The sequence below is a fragment of the Styela clava genome, chromosome 12 (genome assembly GCF_964204865.1).
Source record: "Styela clava chromosome 12, kaStyClav1.hap1.2, whole genome shotgun sequence".
In the NCBI taxonomy this organism is placed as follows: domain Eukaryota; kingdom Metazoa; phylum Chordata; class Ascidiacea; order Stolidobranchia; family Styelidae; genus Styela; species Styela clava.
In genome coordinates, this window is record NC_135261.1 from 438,847 (window position 1) to 462,791 (window position 23,945).

General features: G+C 37.9%; 3 protein-coding genes and 1 long non-coding RNA gene across 5 annotated transcripts; 3 read left to right on the forward strand and 1 right to left on the reverse strand.

Annotated features, from left to right (window-relative positions):
- The first annotated feature begins 1,214 nt into the window (after positions 1-1,214).
- On the forward strand, positions 1,215-3,141 carry LOC144430404 (uncharacterized). Its single transcript, XM_078118338.1, has 2 exons — positions 1,215-1,839; positions 1,987-3,141. The coding sequence occupies exons 1-2, from the start codon at positions 1,237-1,239 to the stop codon at positions 3,139-3,141; spliced, it is 1,758 nt and encodes a 585-aa protein (XP_077974464.1). The 5' UTR covers positions 1,215-1,236.
- Positions 3,142-7,124: 3,983 nt separating this feature from the next.
- LOC120330230 (tubulin-specific chaperone E-like) lies at positions 7,125-10,109 on the forward strand. The gene has a single exon (XM_039397105.2). It carries the CDS (start codon positions 7,176-7,178, stop codon positions 8,856-8,858), a length of 1,683 nt encoding a protein of 560 aa, XP_039253039.2. The 5' UTR covers positions 7,125-7,175; the 3' UTR covers positions 8,859-10,109.
- On the forward strand, positions 10,065-13,720 carry LOC120330249 (NADH dehydrogenase [ubiquinone] 1 beta subcomplex subunit 3-like). The gene is made up of 3 exons (XM_039397128.2): positions 10,065-10,204; positions 11,644-11,782; positions 13,575-13,720. The coding sequence occupies exons 1-3, from the start codon at positions 10,155-10,157 to the stop codon at positions 13,650-13,652; spliced, it is 267 nt and encodes an 88-aa protein (XP_039253062.1). The 5' UTR covers positions 10,065-10,154; the 3' UTR covers positions 13,653-13,720.
- Positions 13,721-17,103: 3,383 nt separating this feature from the next.
- Positions 17,104-18,759, reverse strand: LOC144430539 (uncharacterized). 2 transcript variants are annotated; one of them, XR_013479599.1, is made up of 3 exons: positions 18,520-18,759; positions 18,141-18,257; positions 17,104-17,713 (listed from the first exon to the last, which is right to left on the reverse strand). It is a non-coding gene; the product is annotated as an uncharacterized LOC144430539 (long non-coding RNA). The 2 variants fall into 2 exon arrangements; XR_013479598.1 differs by having other exon boundaries at positions 17,104-18,257; positions 18,520-18,758.
- Positions 18,760-23,945: the final 5,186 nt, after the last annotated feature.

Consider the following 23,945-nt stretch of genomic DNA (forward strand, 5'->3'; position numbering starts at 1 on the left):
GCTACCAGATACCATTCTGGCTTTTAAGATATTAGATGCTGCAGGCCTAACTGATCAACAGCGCCAAATGGTTCTTACTGTTGGAAGCGACTTGAAGTTCGAATCTATGAAATCAGCCTTAAAAAGGATTCTTTCAAAGCAAGATGGCGATGAAAAGAATTATGATTTTGATGAGATGAGGTTGTATCGAATATTAAAAAGGAAAATGCATTTGTGACTCGTGATACCGGTACTGGTAGGCCAAAATCTAAGAAAGAATTTTTCAAAGAGAGATCGAGATACGCCACCGGTAGTGGCGGAGGAGCAAAGCGGCGATACAAGCATCACGAATCGGCAGTAAAAGCTCAACTGAATCCACGGGACAAATATGGAAATATATCTAGATGTGCAATTTGTGAATCAAAAATGCACTGGGCCAAACAATGTCCACATGAGAAGAATCAAGTTTATTGTTCCGATGCGCAAAATGGTGTTTGCGAACAAATACAAATGGTTTTGATAACAGATGAAAATTCTTCAGATATTCTTGTAGTTGAAGCTGCCAAGGCTGCAATAGTAAATACTGCTTGCACGAAGACAGTAGCTGGTAAAAAATGGTTCAGGAATTATCTTGGGCTCTTAAACGAAAACTTGTCGAGCAGAGTTGAGATTTTTCCTTCAATGAAGAGATTTGAATTTTGAGATGGGAAAGAAATTCAATCTCAGGAAAAGGCTATAATTCCTGTACAAATTGGCCAAACGTTGCTGAGAATGGAGGTTGAAATTGTGAATGAAGAAAACTTGCCATTGTTACTCAGCAAAAGCACACTAAAGCGTGCAGGCACTGTACTTGACATGCAGAACGATCGTGCGGTAATGCTCAAGCAAGATCTTAAGTTGCATTTATCTACCAATGGACATTATGCGGTAGATATACTGCCTAAAATGAAGGCAGAAGTTGGTTGTCGTAATGAAATCCTTGCATCAGAAAGCACTGGGCATAAAGAATTTGGGAAAGCTGAAATTACAAAATTACATAAACAGTTCGGCCATGCGTCACAAGACAAATTAAAGAACCTCATTCAGAATGCAGGAAAATGGAATGCAGATCTTTCGAGCCTGATTGAAGAAACAGTCAGTGACTGTGAAATATGTAAAGTTTACAAAAAACCTTCGCCACGTCCAGTTGTAGGACTTTCATGGGCAAATGATTTTAATCAAACAGTGGAGGTCGATCTACATCAGCTAGGTTCTGATATGTGGTATTTGCATATGATTGATCACTTCACTCGATACAGTAGAGCTGCCATTGTGAGAAATAAACTTTCATCAACAATTGTAAAGAAATTCATGCAAAATTGGATCAGCATTTTTGGAAGTCCGGCTCGTATTCTGAGTGACAACGGCGGAGAATTTGATTCTGAAGTGTTCAAAGATATGTGTGAAAATTTTAATATAACATTCACGACGACAGCTGCATACTTACCGTGGTCTAATGGACTCTGCGAGCGACACAATGGGACATTGACAGAAACATTGATGAAGATTAAGGCAGCTGAGAAATGTGATATGGAAACTGCACTTGCTTGGGCTGTTAGCGCAAAAAACTCACTTGTGAATAACAATGGCTTCAGCCCTAACCAGCTCGTGTTTGGAAGGAATCCGACTTTGCCATCAGTTACTCATGATGACCCACCTGCCTTGGAAGGTGAATCTATAAGTCTCACTGTAGCCAATAATATATTTGCAATGCAAGCTGCCAGAAAAGCAGTTATTGAATCAGAATCTTCCGAAAAAATAAGAAGAGCATTACGAACACAAACCCGACAGACTCGGGATGAATTCTTCACGGGAGAAGAGGTCCATTATTAGAGAGTGGATCAAAAACGTTGGAAGGGCCCTGCAAAAGTAATTGGGCAAGATGGACCGGTTATTTTTATACGACATGGCGGACAGCTAATCAGATCACATTCATGCAGAGTCCAGCATGCCAACCGTTATCTTCAGGATTTTCCTCAGACAAAGGAGGTTTGCATTCCAACAGATTCTAATGATGGAATTGACGCTTCGTCTAATGGTAATGATCATATAGAAGATGAGGAACAGTCTGTTCCAGAAATTTCAAATGAAAGCAATGATTCTGAAAATATGGATAATGACCAAAGTGCAATTGGCAATCCAGTTCAAGCAGCAACTGGTGGCAGACGTAATCTCAACTTGACTAAACGCAAAATTGTCTCTTTTACATTAGCTGGTGAAGACTATGAAGCCAAAATCCTTAGTCGTGCAGGTAAATCAACCGGGAAATATGGGAAAAGCTACAATGTTGAATATTGTAATCCAGAAAGTTTTAGAGGAAAATCTGGGTACGTAGATTTTGATAAAGTGGAAAATCTGAACGAGAAGGAAATGGATGAAAACACTCATGGAGATGTGTTGGTCTTGGAAAATGTTGACTTTCTAGAAGCAAAGAAGTCAGAGTTGAAAAGCTGGAGACAAAATAAGGTCTACAATGAAGTCGAAAATGTTGGTCAACCAACAATTTCCGTACGATGGGTGTGTTCAATGAAAGATACTGAAGATGGAATCATTCCCAAAGCCAGACTTGTCGCAAGAGGCTTTGAAGAACAAACTGACGATATTGCTAAAGAATCGCCCACCTGTTCAAAAGATTCACTCAGGGTTCTTGTTGCCATTGTCGCACAAAAGAAATGGAAGCTTCATACGATTGACATTAAAACAGCTTTCTTACAGGGAAATTGTGTGGATAGAGAAATATTTTTAAAGCCTCCCAAAGAGGCTGGAACTACCAAGCTATGGAAACTAAACAAATGTGTTTATGGATTGAGTGATGCATCACTCAAATGGTACAATCGACTAAAGAAGTTTCTCGTTGACCAAGGAGCAAAAGTATCAGCATCTGATTCAGCAGTATTCTATGTATACTGCAATGGGGAATTACAAGGAATAGCTGGGATTCATGTTGATGGTATTCTGTGGTCTGGCACAGAGTATTTTGAGAACAGTTTGATTTCGAAACTGAGGTCAACATTTCTAATTAGCTCGGAGAAAAACGAGGCATTCAAATATTTGGGACTAGACATACAACAATCAGCCGATGAATTATTGATCAATCAAGAATTGTATGTAAAAAAAACTTGAGACCATAAAAGTGACCTCAGATGATGCAGAGTGTCTTTCGTCTTCTCAAATAGTAGTAGGCGAACAAAATTAGTTACCTCCATATTGGTAACACACATCTGTAGTGCCAAGAAATGAATTCAAGGGTTAAGTGCGTAATTTCGTCGCTGGCATTAGGCGCGTCTGATTTAAAGCCAATGTTGATGATGGATTGGGCATATTATGAACATGCTCGGCCTGGCGTAACGACCTCAGTACCAATTTTGACTCGTTTTAACTACGGCCACGTATACCATACACATTTGGTTGATTGTGTATCATATTTGCGGCTTTATCTTTCCTTTATCAGTGAAAGAGCGTTTTTAGTTAAGATATTTGCTAATTCCGTTGGTAAGCTTTAGCTCGTCTCAATTACGGCTACTATTTATGATGTATATATGAGGCATGTATCGAAAATGTTCGGCCTAGCATAACGACCTTGGTACTAATTTTAACTCGTTTCAACTACGGCCATGTAAGGGTCACATATCTCACGAATATTTGATTGAGTGTGTACTACGCTATATTTGCATCTCTCTCTCCTTTGTAATTAAAGGGTCTTGCTGCACACTAACACAAATATATTTCTGTAACGTTTCGTCTGACCAAGGACGCACGTTACGCATATTAAATAATCAATAAAATCGGCGAATTCGGCGACCAATGTACTTCTACAGCCTTATGCGTGGTGAGGCATATTCCCTGTTTTGATGATTCTCTCTTCAACGTATTAATCCCTCCAGATTCAGATATTTATTCTCGTCGCGCAGACCCAATATACGATATGAAATAAATATAAAAAGCATGTAACAAATTACAAAAACTGAAATCGGCTTGTTGCAGTTTACGATACTGTGCCAACGATCTACCTCGTGTCAGCTACGGCCAATGATGATATATATATATAGATCTATCCGATATGCTTGTCATGACATGAAGCCTGAATTTTCACTCGTTCAAACTACAGGCCATGTAAGGGCCACATATCCCACAGTCAAGCATCTATCGAACATGCTTGGCCTGACATACAGCTTGAATTTTCAATCATTTTACCTATGGGCCGTGTGAGGTGACCAACCATACGTCTTCCACGTATTTATTAAGTCGATAATACGCTATAAATCGTTTACTATATTGTGAATAGTCTCTGGAAGAGCGACCTATGTACGTATTTTTACAGCCCCCGGGTGGCGAAGAATATTAGCCTCTCTCCAATGAAAGAACTAGATTCAAGTGGATTGGGATAGACCAGTGGTTCTCAGCCTTTCAATGACCGCGTACCACTTTACTGTTTTTTACTCTGGCTGCGTACTACCGAAGAAGCCTCTTTTTGACGTGGGGAACAATGGCACAAGAAACGCGCTATGGAAGTATTTTATAATGTGGCACTACATCCTTTGTGACTTAATTCGAAAGACGGACGAAAACATGCCCATTTCGATTCGTTAGTGGACAATGGCAGGCGATAAAGACTGGACTAGTTCATGGGACGTTTCTCCGACCCTTGATCTGAGAAAAAAATTCTTTCTATAATTTACTAATGCAGAATTTTTAAACTTTTTTTGAGAGTGTTTTGATGTGTTGGCGCTAATAAGCTGGTTTACGTGTTTGAAACCTTCATTTTGACTAAAATTAATCAACCATGTGCCGCTTACAAGCACTGATAGCTTAATTTAGACTGGTCTATCGCAGCATTTGCGAGACTCATTTATGATTACAGCAAGTAAATTAATGCTATTTTGAAGACATAATGACAATTAAGTTATTCAAATCACAACTATTTTTTCGAAACACAACTGGAAAACTGACAAATAACACGAAAAACTACAAAAACTAGGCAATGTTTATTGATTGTTGCTGGATACGGAAGTAAACGAGGAAATTGATGCACGGGAAAAAAATTCATGAAGGCCGTTCAGCGAATACATAAAGTATTGAAGATGTAGCGTTGTCGGCATATTTTAGCCAACTCAAAAGTTAGTTGTTGCAATAATTCAAAGCTGCTCGCGTACCACTTGATCATCTTCCGCGTACCACAGGTTGAGAACCACTGGGATAGACGAAACATTTTCGCCCCGACGACCTAGCTCATGTTTGCTACGGCAAATGATGAGAATATATAAAGCATATATCCAACATGCTTGACCTGACATACAGCCTGAATTTTCACTCGTTTGAACTACGGGCCATGTAACGCGGCCGACCATACGTCTTCCGCATATTTTGCGTTCAAAGAATTAGGCTCATACCATTTACGGCCAGTGTTGATAATGCATAAAGCATAACGATGTAATTTGTCAGTTTTATTCCGTCACATTGCCTTGTCAATCAAAGATTTGAGATTTAAATGCAAGGAGCTTAGTCGAGCAAGAAATTGGCTCGCCTCAAGTACGGCCCATATTTGTTTGAGTGTGTACTACGCCGTATTTGCGTTTCCCTCTTTCCTTTGTCATCGACCTAGTTTCCGCTCATGTTAAGTAGATAACCAGGTATGACGTCATCGAGGAAGTGAGAGCGTTTGAATCATTACAAGTATAGTCGTGTATTGTCAGACTGCTGAGGCTACAGCGTTACGCTAAGTGCGTGTAAGTACTATGGATTGTTTTGCTGAGAGAAAAATTACTGTGTGTTATTGATTGTGTATATATGTATGCTACTGCGCTAGTGAGTTCGTGTATAATGCGAGGATTCTATAGTAATAAAAGTGGAGATTATTCTGAGTAAGTCAAAGTCTTGCCGCATATACTAACGCAAATGTATTTCTATATTTTGCAAAGACTAAGAGTACTCATTCTTCTGAGTGATTTAAGAGTTTTACTGCAGAACCTTAACTCATTTCTATAACTTTGTGAGAATAATACCTTTGCCATACCGAAGCGTTTGCATCGGACCGACTGTACGCTTATGATCAAGAATGCTTATTGTCTTGCAGCGCACTATTACACTCTGCCAGACCGGAGTCAAAAATCAGACTCGTATATTGCAAGAATGCTGTAGCAAAAAAATAATTCTATGTGATTGAAGAATCTGGCTGCAAACTAACCAGAATGTGGTTTCCGTTCGTTAGATATTAAGCTAGGGATTTCTTTTTTATGCCTTCGCGGTGTGAATTATTGTGAATATGATGTTGTTTCATATAGTCTGAGAAAGTTCTTAGTACGAAAACGATGCAGAAATAGTTTCCGCATTGTGCTCCAATATATTTAAATTATTAGACAAGTTTCTAAATATCGCTTTAATAAATTCGCTTTGGCATATACTTATCGATTGTCTTGGTGCATATTAGTATAGTGGCGTTCCTCACATTAGCAAGGTTAACTGTAAATGAGGTTTAAAAGTAATACATTGCCAATTTCGCTTTGTGACATAGAAACAAAAAAGCAAAATAAGATACTATTTACCGGAACTTAAGCTTGTGAACAATGCAAGAATACATGAATATAAGTAAAAGAATACGATGAGATAGGATACTCTCTAATCAAACTTTAAGATTGCGATATCATACCAACATGGGCAGTGGAAATACGAGCAATAAATCCCTATTCACTAACACACGTGACGTGTATTTTGAAACGTTTTATACGAAGCCCGTTAAATTATATAGCAGTACAAGTATATAGCGAGTAATGAATTATACCTCGCCACGGGCCGTTACCTCTCACACAAAGAAACAGTTTAGAACGCTTGTCGTGCAAAGGATAATTACGTTTGTGTCGTCCTTTCAAAAGTATTGCGACGTGAAATATAGATAGATAGAGGGTGTGTTTTGTTATCAATTTTTTTTAAATTTATTTTGAGGATAAGGAAGTGGATAAGACGGCTCATTCATTGGCCATCGCCTCATGCAAGGTTAAGCTGGACACAGGTGGACTTTACCAGTTTTTTGTTGCATAGACTGTTTTGTCTATACTAGTAATAATAATTAATTTTGGATACATTCTTAAATTTGAAATTTTATGTCTTTCCCAGATTTTAGATTCTTAAAATATACATGCGGTGGAAACAAAGGCTAACCTATGACCTCTATTTTAATCTCGAGGGCGCCAGAGACAATCATTCCTGATGTCAGGTCGCCTTCCAGACTGAGGTGGACAATGGGTGCCGAGGGAGTAATTTACGTGGGGCAGCGCGTTTCCGTGGGAGAATATTTTGGAACTGTACGCTATGTAGGGCCAGTACCCACTACTAAGGGTGACTGGGTTGGTATTGAATGGGACGATACGTCCAGGGGTAAGCACAATGGGACAAAAGATGGCGTGAGTTATTTCACCTGTGAATCGGACACTGGTGGTTCGTTTGTGAGACCCCATAAGTTGTCAACTGGAATTTCATTATCTCAAGCTCTTGTGGAAAGATATGCAAGCTATAACTGTAAAGATGGTACTGCCCCAGGAGAGGAACTTTACTTTGAAGACCCAGAAACAGCTCAAAAAACAAGAGTGGAAGCCATTGGAATGGAACAAGTACAAAAAGTATTCAAAGACTTGAAAAATCTTACCATGGTTGGATTGCGATTTGAAAATATTTCGCATCCCGGAGACGAAAATTTTTTGTTGAACCAAGCACCCAATATTCAGGACTTGGATCTATCAAAAAATCTTTTTCATGAGTGGGAAAGCATCGCAAAAATTTGCCACCAATTGAAAATGCTTCAACAGTTAAATGTGAGTGGGAATATCATGCAAATTCCGCAACAACCCGATATGCTAATGGACAGTTTTGCTTCGTTACATACACTCATTTTGAACAGCTGCTCCCTCAAGTGGTCAGATGTTGTTTCATGCTTGGGATTGTGGCCCAATATTGTCGAATTATATCTCGACAAAAATAAAATCAAGGAAATAAGCAGACCAGAGAACGGCATGTTTGCTCGGCTAAAAGTTCTGGGCCTCGCTACGAATCCAATTCAGGATTGGAAGAATGTTCTGAGTCTTTCCAACCTTTCAGGGTTGGAAGAGCTGATTTTGAATGAATGCGAACTCCATGAAGCACAATTGACAGGAAAAGATTTTGTGGGGCTGAAACAAATTTGCTTATCTGGAAATAAGTTCGATAAAATGGAGGTTTTTAATCAATTGAACAACTTGAAAAATCTGGAAAAAATGATGTTTCGAAAAAACCCTGTTTTATTGGAAGAAACAGCGGACACAATGCGTGAAATCATTGTAGCGAAAATCGCTCGTTTGAAAATGCTGAATCGGAGTATAGTGGACACAATCGAACGTCAAGGCGCGGAAATGGATTATTTAAAAAAGAACGGGAGGTACTGGAGAGAAAGTGGGGGGAATCAAAACCCTGAAAAAAATAACCCGTCGCCAGAATTCACCCAAAACCACCCCAGGTATATGGAACTAGTGAAAGAGCATGGCGCTTGCGATGATGCCGAGTTTTTTGTCAAATCAACTGCATTAAAGAGTAACTTACTGGATGTTATCATTGCCTTTCCAGACACACCGGATATAAAACCACTGAAGAAAAAACTTCCACGATCTATGACCGTAGCAGCGTTGAAAATGATGATATTTCGGATAACGAAGTTTCCGATTAAAATGCAAAGCCTTGAGTACGTTAGTCAACAGAACTCTGAGCACGTAGTATCTATGGCCAAAGATAATGAGAGCCTGCATTTTATCTCTATGGAATCTGGCGATATGATCAAAGTTTTGAAAAAATGGTCGGACGTTGACTTTGAAATTTAGTTTTGCTTGAGTTTCGTTCGGCAGCAACATCCCCTATCAAATAGGATGGACTCATTCTGTATTGTCATGCAACATTGATTTTTTGTGTGATTAGGCTTCTGTACTTTTCTTTGGAGCTATCTTGTTCCAAATTATTTTTCAAAAACTATGTCCGAAAAATTTATGATCGTTGTTGTGATTTGACATGCTCCCAAAATTTCTATTGCTTGTAAAATTGTCCATAATTGTGCTTTCTATTCGTGGCAAATCTGTCATAATTCAAGGCCATCACGATATGACATACTTCATCCGACCCCATTTTTTCTTATATCCATGTATGTATTTTCTATAATTTTTGTGACACGCTTCAATTGTACCTACTAGTGGCCAAATCCTGTGAGCGTCATTCAACCCTGTTTTCTCTCATATTCGAGTATTTAGCTTCTATAATTTTTGTGACGCGCTTCAATTAGACCTAGATTAGATCTATATTTTTGTTTAAAACATATCATGATCCAAAAAATTTTACAATTAGAGATATTTGTAGCATGCCATAGTGGCAAAATGTATGATTGTTGTTGTGACATTAATGCTTCAAATATTCCTACCTGTGGCAAAGTCCCGATAGCTTGAATCTGACTCCATTTTTGTCTCATATTCAAGTATATATCGTCTATCATTTTTGTGACATGCTTCAATTATACCTACTAGTGGCGAAACCTAGCTTTATTATGGATTATGTATTTAATCTTTATAATGTATATGCTTTGGTATTATTTTGGAACGCATGATAACGAGTTAACATACCATTGTTTTTCATGACAAAAATAGTGTTGGCGGTGGAACACCAATCTTGAACGAATTATGTTTGACTGTCGAGGTATCACTTCTAAAATATATATCCTCTAAAATTTTCGAGCATTGGCATGCATCACATCAGAAATTCCTACTAGTGGCGACTTCCAGGGAAAGATGCTAATCTATGATCTATTTTTTTATTTCGAGGGTGCTGGAGACCATTAATCCTGATGTCGATCTATCAAAACATATCATTCTCAAATAATTATTACTAGTGGGCAGTGGCGAATTCCATAATTTTTGTGACAGGGCATGTTCTGAAAGTTGCTACTAGTGGCGAAATCCATAATTTTTTGCGACATGCCATGCTCTGAAAATTATTCAAATTTTTCATCTTTCTAGTATATGTATATTTTATTTTTAATCGTACTATCTCCTTTAATTTTGTGCCTAATGATATCCGTTTAATTTTAGCCAACTAGTATTTATGTAATATTAATTTCTGGAACAGCACAGATCATGGGCATCGGCTGGAACGATATCCCGAAAGAATACAAACCTAGTTGGAGGTGAGTCTTGGATTTGCATATTGAGTCAGTGTGCTTATGATGAAAGCCACAGTTTTTTTTATTAATTTGGATGAAACCGTGACCAACCAGAAGTTTCATCTTTCAACTCTTGCCATCGTAACAACGTGGGTGATCGAGCCATCTTTTAATGTTTCACGGCAGAAGTGTCATGACTTCAAGTGATCCAGTTGAAGCGGGAAATACCTTGGTCATCTGTGGCCTTGATAGCTCTTAAAAATCACTAATAAAGGTGTGAGAGATGTTAGTTAGATTATCGTACCATACGATGTACGATACTCACAGTCACAACAACAACAGTGGTTTTGTAAAGAAAGCGCCCGACCTGTTAATTAGATTTCAGAATCTTGGGTATCAGTGCTCTATAACCAGCTTTGGTTTCCGCGTCTTCCTGACCCCAGTGAAACTGAGTGATTAAATTTTTTCTTGAATATTGTTTATTGCTGATTTTTACTGCTTGAACTTGTGTTGTATACGCAGCCTTGTATTCAATAAGAACGCTCTTTCAAATGCACCACTGATCACACAGCGAGGGTATATAGCTGACATACAACTGCAGGCCATATGCCCGATGGTGTCACAACCAAACTAAAGCCAAATTTTGATGTTTTTACTTAAAAAATTTGTTGAGATTGTGATTAAATCTAGTTTGGGCACGAGGCTTGTTCTTTTTCACTTTTGCAACACTGTAAATAAAATTTTGTTCATAGAATATAACTTTTTATAACGCACCTACATGGCTACTGGTCCAAAAACCTTGCCCGGCCCTGGTTTATAGGTTTGAATCTTATGGGGGATTATCTGAGGGGTTCGTTGCCCTAGGTGGGTGCGGGGCTGTGAAGTCAGTTATAAGTAAAGAGAATTTGACTTCAGCTCCAGATTGGAGCCAAAACAAATTTTGATAATGAAAACTTTGGCACTTGTGAGCCTTTTTCGGTAGCCTGTTACTGATACAGCCTAGTAAACAAAACGTAACAATTTGAGTTTTTGGGGAAAATTTTGACTTAATTCATTTACATTGAAAGTCTGTAAATTGTAATTTCGACTTCAGAGAACTTAGTCTCTGGGAGATTTGAAAATACAAATCAGACCCCCTAGTTTCGTTATTGCGTAATATGTGCCCGATGAAACGTTACAGAAAAAAATTGTTATTGTTGTGTAACAAGAGTCTTTAAATCACTTGGAATATTTTCTGTTTGAACTGAAATGTATCATAGTGTTTACTTTGTAATTTGTGATAATAAAAACTGGTAAGGTGTTTCACATATTTGTCCATTTGGCTAATAGATGTTCTTCTAGTGAGGCCTTAGGGAGACAAGAGCCTAGTATTGGAACCCTTGGGCATTGGGTGTCTCATTTGTGATATTGAAATACCGTAATTCTCTCTGCCTATTTTGCTAATGCCTGTTCTTTATTCCCAGGACATGGAAAGTGGAAGGCACAAGTTACGAACCGATACAAAAGAGATTGGCAAAGATTGGTCTCAAGGATCCTTGGCTTAGGAATGAAGTTTGGGCAGAATATGCTATCAGAAGTAGACCACCAGTTACATTATATACTGTAAGTATTTTTGTGTTGAATTCCGCTCATGCATGAATGATTTGTGTGGTAGGTGTTTATCGTCTTTAGTAAGAGCAGAGCTTCACATCATGAACTAGTTAGCAATTCTTGTACTTGCCCTGGAATGATAGCCAAACAAAACCATTCCTCGCGATAGGATTTATCTGTCACATCAGCTTACCTCTCCCCATATTATGCCATTCACTCTTCCAAAAAAGTCCAATTGGTCGTATTGTTTCAGTGTAGCAGTCCTTGCTTCGAGCTATATATGAGTCTACATCAGGGGTGTGCAACAGGCGGCCCGCGAGTCGTTTAGTGTGTGCCTTGTCCACACTCATATTTTTCCCCATCACGCATTAAATCTGTAACCAAAAATTGCTGTTGGCTATCTTCTTCGTTAGTTGATGTTTACTAGTTAACTACTCTGATATATATTGTGCTCCTACTATCTAGATTCGATATAAAACAATTATATTAATCAGAAGGTATACGTGCTCAATTGGGAGCTTCTGTTAATTTTATATAACAGATCAACTCAATATCCATCCTTTAGTATAATTTTGTTGCTCCGGTTAAACAAATTACGATCGTCAATAACAAGAAAATATAAAACACGACTTGAATCTTGAAATTGTACATTAAATAGCATTGTCCATAAGATAACAGCAGAATTAACTAGAACAGCTAATCTTTCTCCCAACACTCTATTTTCTTTTTCCCGATCAGTCTATTTAAATGGAATTGGGGGTTTCTCAATTTAGAGGATAATTTGTCTATCTTTATTTATTACTTTTTCGGGAAGAAGGTTTTTCCTCGGCCAATCAAATTCAAGTTTGTCTCGTTTTTGATAGGAGGAATTTCGGATGTGCACGATAATTTCTTATTTCATCGGCACTATTATTTAGGTCGAATATCTTGTAAAGTTTATGAAATGACCTAGTTTAAGTTTAAAAATAGCGATGATTTCAATGTCCTGTGGAATCTTTTTATGCTCATGGAAATTTACAGGTGCTAAGTCGAAAGTCAAGTTTTTAAGATTAATTGGGGTAATATTCGATGATTAATTGGGGTAATATTCGATGATTTGAAGTGACAAATTGCAAATTTGTTACTAATCCCAATCTGACAGTTTATGTTCAGAAAGGACATCAATATGGTAAAAATAAGTATTTTTGCTCTTGTCGCCGCGTTAAATCTTTCGTCGTTTTTCCTGGTGCCTGTATTACTGTTAGTTGCAGGCTTTCATTCAACGCTTGTTTGCAACATTATTTTGTGATATAATATTATCTCATTGTGGTTGCTTGGCACTTAAGATCTACTAGCTATCTAGAATTTGATGTAGTTCAGTAAACTATTTTTTAATTCGTTGTGTGCATGGAAAAACATAATTGTTTGCGTGGCACAGCTGGATGTCCAAAGTTGGTTATATGGCCCACTGACAAAAAATGTTGCGCACCCTTGTTCTATATCAGGGTTGTGCAACCTCTAATACAGGAGAGGCCAGATATTAATAACCGACCGAAACCGCGGGTCGTACTTCTATTTAACATATGATTTCTAGTCGTTACAGGCACGAAAATGTTGATTGATCTTATGACATGCGTCAAAAAAAGGGAAAATTAAAAACTTGTTTCGCGGGCCGCACATCATTCAAAATTGGCACTTCACCATGCGCTGCACAATCTTCCTTGTGAGCAGCATTTGGCCCGCAGGTGGCCACACCCCTGCTCTATATAATGCTATATATGAGTGGATGGATGCCTGCTTGTAACCATCATTTTTTCTATTTCAGTTGGCAAAGCGAGGATGGCTGAGTGGACTCATAGTGGCCGGTGTCATTATATTCATGGAAACGAAACTAGTTGATTAAAAATTCAAATCTTTATTTTTATTTGTGCGATTTCTCTGATTCTTAAAAAATAAAATGTTCCAGAATAAGTTTCTTTTTTGGATTCCCAAGAAGTCCGGGTCGCTGGGTCGAGTTTTCAAACTTTCGTAGTATGTGTACCAGGTTAGGGTTAGGCCATAATTTGATTCGAATTTTCCTTATTTTAGTTCTATATTGAGTTCGGGGACTAGCAAAAGGACTCCTGTAGTATTTGTACTTGAAATCAGGCCTGACCCTAACCTGGTACACACACTACGTCCCGGTGTCTGCCACCTTGGTTCAGTTCACATGCTACGGGAGTACCTAGGGTTATTCACTTGGCTAACACAGACAGTCCCCGAACTCGTAGTTGAGCTGAAATAAGGAAAATCGGAATGAAATTATGGCCTAACCTGGTACACATACCGTACTATGTTCCCTTGCCTGCCATCTTAGTTCACATACTACGTGAGTACCAAATTTTTAAACTTCCTGGAGTCAGAGTAAAAAAAACACGAGTCTACGCGCTCCTTTCGCTCACCTTAAAATTGAGTGGTATATTTATTTTTTATCTATTTGTTTCCTATAACTCAATAGCTGCGATTTTTTAGATGATCTTATTGGGCACCAATATCTAGGGTTACCATATTTTGTGACTCCAAAGCGGGACGCCTCCTGTAACTTTACGGTTTCCGATTTTACTACATAGGCCTACATTTAAGCCATCCCGGCTGTCTTCATTGACCATATCGTCATCGAGAGTTCATGCGCATATTCTCTGTCTAAATATCAGGTTCAGTTCGAAAAATACAAAGGAATAGACGCTAACGATACAAATGATCCGAATTTAGATTTTTTTATGTACAACAAAAGGAATAAAGAATAATGAAATAGTCTGCCGTTTTCAAGCATAAAGAATTCACTTATTCACCCAAGCATGCTTTTCTGTGGATAACACCTTTAAAAAAACGTTGTTCAATGTTACATTCACGTGAACGTCCGAGCAGGACTAACTAAAATTAATTTTACATGTAATACGTTCGCTAAACAATGTAAAACGGGAAACAACGAAACAAACAGAATAACACATTCACCTTCAGTAAGTACGCTAGCGTTGCGCTACACAGTAACAACAGTAACGAAAACATGTTCGTATATTATGCTGGATGGCTGAACGCAAAAGCGGGACTTTTGGCTGACTTGTCGGGACAAGACGCTAAAAAGCGGGACTGTCCCGCCTACAGCGGGACGTATGATAAGCCAATATCGCATGAGTTTCACATTTTTTAGTAGGCCATTTGGTGAAATTCGAATCCCCAATTCAGAGGTTTTGTTTTGAAGAAAAAATAACATAGACTCGATAGAAAAATACAAACAGAAAAAAGAAAACGAATCCAGGAGCCAGCCATATAGATATTGGTATTTTTTTAATTTTACGAAGGCGGTATGAACAATCAGAGCCGAAACGAAAATCAGAATGAATTTATTCGGAAATTTTAGCTGCAGATTCCATCCTATAAGTTTCCTCAGCGAATCGTCGCCAGTTATTTTTTAAGTTTGTTAGCGCGAGCATTTCTCAATGATGGAGCACCCTCGCTATGGTTCCCATTGAACTTTGTAAATGCGGATAATAAAATGACAGGAAAAGTGCGTTATTATGCGATCATCGGCGACAGGACGCAGAAGATAATTTAGCGCAAACCAAGTTTCGAACTGACAGCGGAGAAATAGTGAAACTGGAAGGCCGTTCATCAGTTTGATATTTTCTATTTTTAGAAATAGAACGATATCATACATAGGATAGGGGAATGGGACTTAAATTTTATCCCGGACGAAAGGAAAGTCGGTAATACAGCCTAATCATAAAGTGAACCGCGGCCTCTCGTCCGATTACCAGTCCATGTCGGTTATGGGATTAGTTAGTTATTTGTATTCGGAAGCTTGGACTCGTTAGCGGAGAAAAGCAGTTACGTGACCACCCTACATCTGTGGTTCTCAACCTTTTTCAGTTCGCGGACTGATAAGTTTTCAAAACAAATTTTGCGGACCTCCAAAATAACCGAATACCGGTACTACGAATCAATAGGAGTTAAAAAATCACAAAATTAATGGACATGCTGTCAATACTTTGTATATATATATATTGAAATAAATTTGGCGGATCGGCAGCAAGGTTTCCGTGGACCGGTGGTTGGGAACCACTGCCGCCCTACATTGCTACATACATACTGAAAATAGAAGGAGAAACCACATAAAGTTTGTCGTAGAAACCTCGCGACAGATTAAACATCCTACCGCACGCACCAGATACGAAATGCACGTGCGGTCTGCCCAGGGGCGTGCCAAACTTTCCTGCTGGCCGTGACAAGTCTTGATAGTGATGCCCCTTATTCCTAACTTCAAAATAATTTGGTGATCAAACAAATATCGATGTTGCTGGAAATGAGAATAAATAAAATATATGGTCAAGTAAGAGTGGAATGTTTGTATTATTATTACTATTTCAATCATCAAACTAAGAAACAAACTCACCCCGATAATGTGCTGCCCGGGGAGTCTGTTCGGTACTCCCGTAGTATGTGTACCAGGTTAATTTTATTTCGATTTTCCCTATTTTTAATTATATTTCGCAAAGTGAGTATCCCCCTGGCCATAGGTTTCATTCCCTTTACACAACTTGATGTGAAATAGGCGTACAAAATTAGTCACCTCCATATTGGTACACATACTTCTGGAGCGCTGTCTGTTCCTATTAGGCCGCGAGCCGAGGCCCTGAAAAACGCCTAGAAAGTGAGTTTCGTAGCGCACATCAGGTAACTACCTGAAAATGATTTTAAAATGTTCCTTAAAAATTTAGTAACAAATATTGCCTTGTTCCCACTTCCAAAAGTTGCACGTTTTACGGAAAAGACGCTTTTACTACAAGAAATATGTGCTACGATCTGTCCTATATTATCTACATTTTCGGCACTGAACAATGACTCCTGCATGACGTAACAATTGAATTAAACCAGCTGTTAGCGAGCGGATGAATATTAGTTATTTCTGCTCGACCTTGCGCTGAGTTGGGCAGGCTTTCCATAGCCCTGTTTAGTTATTATTAGTTAAGTTATGCTAAGACGTTGTTGAAAAATGTATAAGTAAATTATTAAACACTTGTAGATCCTTACCACGGATATGGGCCGTGAGACGAAACCATGAAAACGCCCAGAAAATGAGTTTCGTAGCGCACATCTGGTAACTAAATAAATTCTTCAGTTTTGTGTGAGAACGAACATAATGAACGCATTACAGCTTGTTCCACAATCCTGGTGCGAAATTGAATATAAGAGGTTCCCGGAAATTCAATAACCATAAGTTTACAACGCATACATAAGAACTATACAATTCGAGAGCCCTACAGCACACTAACACAAATGTATTCCTGTAATGTTTTGCCTGACCAAAATCGGACTTCCTCAGTCAATCATAATTTATTAGGTAGATTACGAAAAATATGGCATACATGTAACCAACAACAAAAAATACTTTAATTGTGTGACAGGAGTCGGGAGTGACCTCGAAAGCAGCGACACCAACAACGCTGATTCACATTTGAGAATAAATTTTATGTAATAACCACAAGCAGTTTACAACAAGAACAGCATAAAAAGCTACATCCATTTTATAGAAGCTATCAAGTATCAAACGTATTTATTTTTAAGCAATGAAGTCACAAATTAACATCGTGATCACGAAAACACAAATAAATCAGTTATTTCTCACTTAGAAATTTACTGCAAAAGTCAAGAAAATTAAATGAATGTACAATATGTACATAACATAGTGAACAGAAATATTACAATTTACAATTAATCTTTTTTTAGTTTATGTGGTTATGTATTTGAACAAAGGCAATAATATTTCTAGAAACAGGACTACGACACTAACAAATGTCCGAAAAAAAAAACAAATGTATGATACTTATTAAATCAACTGTAATATCTAATTCACTTTCTTCTGAATTGTTTTCGAAATCCACTATCTCAAAAATCGACTTTTCCTCTATAGGTGTACTGTGATTTCTGCAGTCAATACAAAAACAAAAATCTGTGCAATTTAAGTTGATTTTGGCACACTTTCATAAATTATTTTGACTATTTTTCTTTGCAGTTTGCCAACTCAAGAACTGATTTGAGGGCCACATGCTTCTTCAGTGAATCATTGTTGGGTGGAGAGTATAATCCTTATGTTTGACAGTGTTAAATAGACGTGCCCTGGTACCGGTATCATTTACATTCTTCATATCCTCTTCAAATTCCTCAGCTTTATTTATTAATACCTCGTTAACCTCAAAAGATCTTCATAGTCGAGGGAAAAAAATGAATTGAAAATCTCAATGAAGTCTCCAACATGAATTTGATGGGCAGTTCCAATTGCAGAAAAGTGCTAAAGTATTTCAATATGAATAGCCCATCTAAGCTGTTTGCAACTATTATGATTCTCATATACCTTTAAGCTTCAAGACTTCTTGTTTAATCCATTTTATAGCACTGATAGCAGCAGGGATCAGAGCCTGCGTTAGGTCGGATTGGTGGAACATTGCCGTTTTCTTTTGTAGTACAGTATCTAAAATAAGGAAGAAAATAATATTTGGAGCAGCATGATTTTAAAAATACCCCTAAATACTAACTAATACCTTGAATACTAAATGAGCGTATATATGCTCATTGCATGTTCTACAGTCCAGCAGTGTTTGCATACCATTACTAGACTATATCTACACTAAATTTTGATATATCACAGTCTGAAATGTCCTATGACAGTATGAGTATGGACTATAGACTATATTTTGAAACATCAACTGTTTGTCTACAACTTCATTTCTCACCTCTCAATCATTTCCAATGCTACCTTTCTTTCCACTCCGGCATAACTTATCATTGCTTCCCAGGTTCTTGTCGACTCTATGAATTTAGATTTAGACCAACCGACATTAGTAAAATTGATTAATTTCTTCTCTTTCACACAACCGTGCATTACAGAAACAGCCATTCATTTCTATTTCCAAATATGCTGTGGCCTATATAGTAGTATAAGTCTGCTGAATAGTCAAGAAGAGTCATTAAATTAATCATAAACACTTCATGCAAGCCAGAAAATATCGTTGTTTGTGACATATTACAGTGTTATTCTAGGTCTAGCCTTCCTTGGAGTTACCGCACCGTACCTATTTAACAACGTCTTATGAGCTAGTGCTCAACTAAAATTGCTATTTATGGCAAGGATATACAAGTGTTTAATATCTTACCTTTACTTTTCAACACCTCCTTAGAATAACTGGACTAATATTACCGGTAACTGAAAAAAACTATGGAAAGGCTACTCAACGCAAAAGCGAGCAGTTGAGTACATCTGATATTCATCCGACCACTGGGGATCCACCTACAGCTGACTAACTTGACTGTTACGTCGTGCAGAAGTCTGCGTTCATTGGCCCATGATACCGGAAAAGCAGAGAAAATAGGACAGATGGTAACACATATTTATTGTAGTAAAAGCGTCTTTTCTGTAAAACGTGCAACTTTTGGAAGTGGGAACAAGGCAATATTTGTTACTGAATTTCTAAGGAACATTTTAAAATCATTTTCAGGTAGTTACCTGATGTGCGCTACGAAACTGAAAGATAAATGGCCTCGGCTCGCGGCCTATATGCTGCACCTATGGCTCCCTTCTAGACAAGCCCATGGATGTACCCTTTTTGGACACGTAGTGGACATAACGATCGTTTCAATATTATGTTGTTGTTCTTGTTCTTTGACACGTTTTTAAAAAGTCGCTTTTCTCTTCGAATACTGGACCAATTGCTTTGAAATTTTCAGTGGTTAAAGATTAATTTTTTCGCTAGAAGGCTATTACTTTTATTTATTTCAAAATTTTGCGTGAATTCTATGAAATTTGATATTTCGTCTAAAATTTTGCTGTATTATTTTTTATCCATGGGAACACGGATTTTAATCAGTGTCATGACTGGCTGTACGTTTTGATTCTGCAAAATTCTTGTTACTGGAAATTCAGAACTTTTTTGAGGGTACCGGTAGCGTCAAAGGTACCGGTAAGGACTGATTCGCTCTGCGCTCATATATTTGTGCGTAGCTCTCTTGTACTTATTCTGAAACTACGCCATCTTTTCCCGATTATGATGAAATATAGCTAATCAATGTAACGTACGGTCAATCAGTTTTCTGTTCTTCTAAGACAAGTAAATGCTTTCCTTGGGATTCTATAGCAGGTCGTCTATGTAAATTTCTGACGTTATAGCAAACAAAAACAAATCTCACAGAGCTAACAGAAATATTAAAATAAATAAAAGTAATAGCCTTCTGGAGAAAAAATTCATCTTTAACCACTGAAAATTTCAAAGCAATTGGTCCAGTAATCAAAGAGAAAAGCGACTTTTTAGACTTTCCACTAGGTGTCCAAAAAGTGTCAAAGAACAACAACAACATAATATTGAAACAATCCATAGGTCCACTAACGTGTCCAAAAATACCTAGCTGATTGCATAATATTTGCGTATTTATTCCGGGTGATACGCTCTTGCAATCATTTCTTATTCCACTCACATAACCGAAATGAAATAAAGTAATTTTTCAGATAACTTATGACGTCATCATTTCCATTATGTTGTTTGGCCAGAGAAGACGACACCAGCTTGCAAAATGTTCGCAGAGTCGATCGTTGCCGCTAGAGGGTAAAAGGAATTCCGGGAGTAAGTAAGGACTTCAGTCATTGATCAATACCCCCTAAAATAAATTTAACAATTTCATTTATCTCCCAATAATCAATAGGTCAACATATATCCATATATGCAATCTTTTAAACACCTACTCGCAGATTGTTTTTTGTTTTTCAGGCTACGTCACAATTATCGAATGACGTGAAATATGTTAACAATTTTCTAAAGACTGACTCTGATGAATCTCCCGTATTAATCTCCAAGGATCCTATGAAAAACATCCTCAATTCCTTTATTCTTGCTCCCGCCCTTTATACCCAATAAATTACAATACCTACCTCAATATCAAATCCCCAAGTCTAATTATAATACCGGTACTTAAACTGTTACCAGTAGTATTTGATAGTTGATGTAATCTGAACTATAATTTGGCAATATTTTGGCATGTCTTTGGTGAATGAAAAGGTTTAGCCCACCTTTTCGTGCACTCAACTTTGGCAACTCTGGTTGGGCAATTTGGCACTTGACTTCAATTACAATCAGCTTGGCGAAATCAATTTTTTTTGTCCTTATATTAAATACTGTTCACTATTGTTTGGGAATTTTTACAAAATTACCAAAATGGTGTGGCAAACAATTCTTGTTATTTAATACATTTCTTATCTTTTATTCTAATTTCTTTTTTATGTGTTTATTTTTTGGTTACCATATAATTTATTTAAAGCTTCTCTCTTTTTTCTAATTTTTTAAATGCCCTTTGGCTGTGTCTGTGCGAGTGTGAATGATTTGATTCAGTATTTTTAGGTGAGTGAACACGTACCACTTCTTTTTAACAATACCTTCCATCTTATATTCTGTACGTTTTAAAACTTATCCAAGGTTTTGTTTACTCTCCTGATTTCATTATCAGTTTTTATTTATTTTTTTTTATCAACTGTTTTATTGCATTTTTGCTGATTATGGAGTCGAAATAAACCTATCACCTCACACAGCGGCTTATGGCTTCCTCCACCATCAAGTCCATGCTTCCAAAAACAAGTAACTAACTGATTCCATACCCGACTAGGAATGGCAACCGGACGAGAGGCCGTGGTTCGTCATATGGTTAAGCCGTCTCAACGACTTTCCTCTCCCCGGGATAAATATGTAAATCCATATCCTATGAACCTTTCCCCGACCTTTGACCCCCGAAAAATTCTTCCTATACTTTACCATTGCAAAATTTTGGTGGCTATTTTAAGAGTGCTTGTGCGAGTTGGCGCCTGTAAAACTGGGTATGTGTTTCGAACCATCATTATGATTCATCGCATACAACAATCTGCTTTTTAAAAGTACCGATAAAGAATTTTGGCTTAGGATATCACAGCTATTTCTACACTAATTTTTCATTACTGCAATTAAATTGAAGCTCCTAGGAAGACAGAGTGATCATTGAATTATGTGATTTATATTTAAGTTTCCGAAACACAACTGAAAACTAACGAATAGAATTCAAAAACGAGGTAATGTTTACGACCACGCTTGAAAATCTGTCTGAGTGAGAAAAGTGTCTGAGCGGATGCAAAATTGGGGCATCGTTTCGTCACTTTTTGCATGTAGCTGATTGGCCAATGTCACGAAGTAAACAAGGAAGTCGGTGCTCGGGGAAAGGTCCATACCATCCGTATATGAAGACATGTTAACGACTCCCATCACCACTGCAACCATGACGAAATACGTTTTGCTTATTCATACTTTCACAATTACATGATCCAGCCAGTGCGCCACTGCTGTTGGTCGTTCGTTTCAGTTCTTGTTCAAGTTTTCGTTCCTGTTTCTTTTCGTTTTGAGTTAATTTGGGAAAGTTTCACTATTAGTAAGGATAAGATAGAACAAATGGCAATCTGTAGACTTCTTAAGACTTGACCTTGGATGAGATACCGTAATTCAGAATTGTTTTCTGAGGCAGAATGGTGATCTTCAAATTGCGCTTCATGATTTATTGCGCGGTGCTGGGATGCCAATTTCTGGATTTATCAGTTTGCAGGTTTGTGGCGACTGTCTCGCCAGACTGTCTTGTAAAGGAAAGGTTTGTATTCACAGTTATAAATAAGCCGCATTTAATTGTTAATAGGTTTGGGTTTTGGCATGCTTGTGAGAAGCTAAAAAGTGTGTAGTCTATTAGATAGATAGATAAGTTAGATTCCGCACCCCCCTATCTGCCTATTCTCCCTCCTTTAAATGTTGAAACGCGAAACTTTAAAGATGGTTAAAAGAAACGCAACTCTACCCACCTGCCAAGTTTCATCTTTTTATCTCTCATATTTGTATAGATTGTCAAGCTTTTTTGAAAGGACAATGGGTAGGGTGGTGTAGCCAGTCTGCAGACGATTTCATTCAAACCGCTATAAAACAAAATCCAATATTTCTAACCCGTTAATTTTTTCACCGTAGGTGCATTGGCATTTATTCTACACGCTGAACTTCGAATTAACTTTCTACGACCAGGGGTTAAAGCTATATAAACCACCAAAGTACGACACTCTGAAGACGTATTTGCGACCGAACGACCAGTGTGCGACCACGGATTTCAAGCCTTGAACATCGTTTCTGCTGCGTCGAGACTAGAGCATACTCAGCCATGCGTGAAAAAATGGGCTTCTAATTGCATTTCTGACCGTCATATATTTTAAGAACACGGTTATTTCGAATAAAATTCTTCAAATTATAAACAAAGCACCGCATCACAGCAATCAAACAGACAAAAACATGGTGGTCGCAAATTAGTTGACAAAGATATTATTGACGTATTGGAAATGCGCACCCCCCTACTCCCCCTCTTTTGAATGTAGAAACGCGAAACTTTAATGATGGTTAAAAGAAACACAACTCTACCCACCTGCCAAGTTTCATCTCTTTATCTCTTATATTTGTATGGATTTTCAAGCTTTTTTAAAGGAACAATGGGTAGTTGGCGACATGGTAAAATGGTCCGTTTTTTTCTTCAGTCAGGTTTTCGGTCGTAACTTTTTTATTTGTCGCCGCATTTTAGTGTAATTTCGCAGAGCTGCGAGGGATAAGTGGACGATAACGCGTGAGAAATATCGTCGCGGTTCGTTAATTTTTCCGGCATTAATTTAATCGATGAAGTTGATGGTCGCAGATAGGTCATGGCCGCAGGGTGGGTAAGCCACCCTAGTTGGCGACATGACAAAATGGTCCGTTTTTTTCTTCGGGTGGGTTTTCGGTCGTAACTTTTATGTTTGTGGCCGCATTTTAGTGTAATTTCGCAGAGCTATGATGAATGAATGAACGAAAATGTGTGAGAAATATCGTTGCGGTTCTTTAATTTTTTTGGTATTAAATTAATCGATGAAGTTGATGGCCGCAAATAGGTCGTGGCCGTAAAGTGGGTAAGCTACCCTAATTATTTTTTCTCAAAAAAACGGAAATATTGCCGAAAAATGACTGCCCTCTATTCAACGGTATTTCATGCGGTATTTTGTTTGTTTCGTTGTTTCCCGCTTTGTTAGCGAACGTATCACATGGGAAATCAATTCTAATTGATCCTGTTCGGACGTTCACGTGAATGTAACATT

Coding starts and splice junctions, on each gene's coding strand:
- LOC144430404 (XM_078118338.1), top strand. CDS start 1,237: ATGTGGTATTTGCATATGATTGATCACTTCACTCGATACAGTAGAGCT. Junction 1,840..1,986: donor AATTCTTCACGGGAGAAGAG/GTCCATTATTAG, acceptor CGTTATCTTCAG/GATTTTCCTCAGACAAAGGA.
- LOC120330230 (XM_039397105.2), top strand. CDS start 7,176: ATGACCTCTATTTTAATCTCGAGGGCGCCAGAGACAATCATTCCTGAT.
- LOC120330249 (XM_039397128.2), top strand. CDS start 10,155: ATGGGCATCGGCTGGAACGATATCCCGAAAGAATACAAACCTAGTTGG. Junction 10,205..11,643: donor GAATACAAACCTAGTTGGAG/GTGAGTCTTGGA, acceptor CTTTATTCCCAG/GACATGGAAAGTGGAAGGCA. Junction 11,783..13,574: donor CACCAGTTACATTATATACT/GTAAGTATTTTT, acceptor TTTCTATTTCAG/TTGGCAAAGCGAGGATGGCT.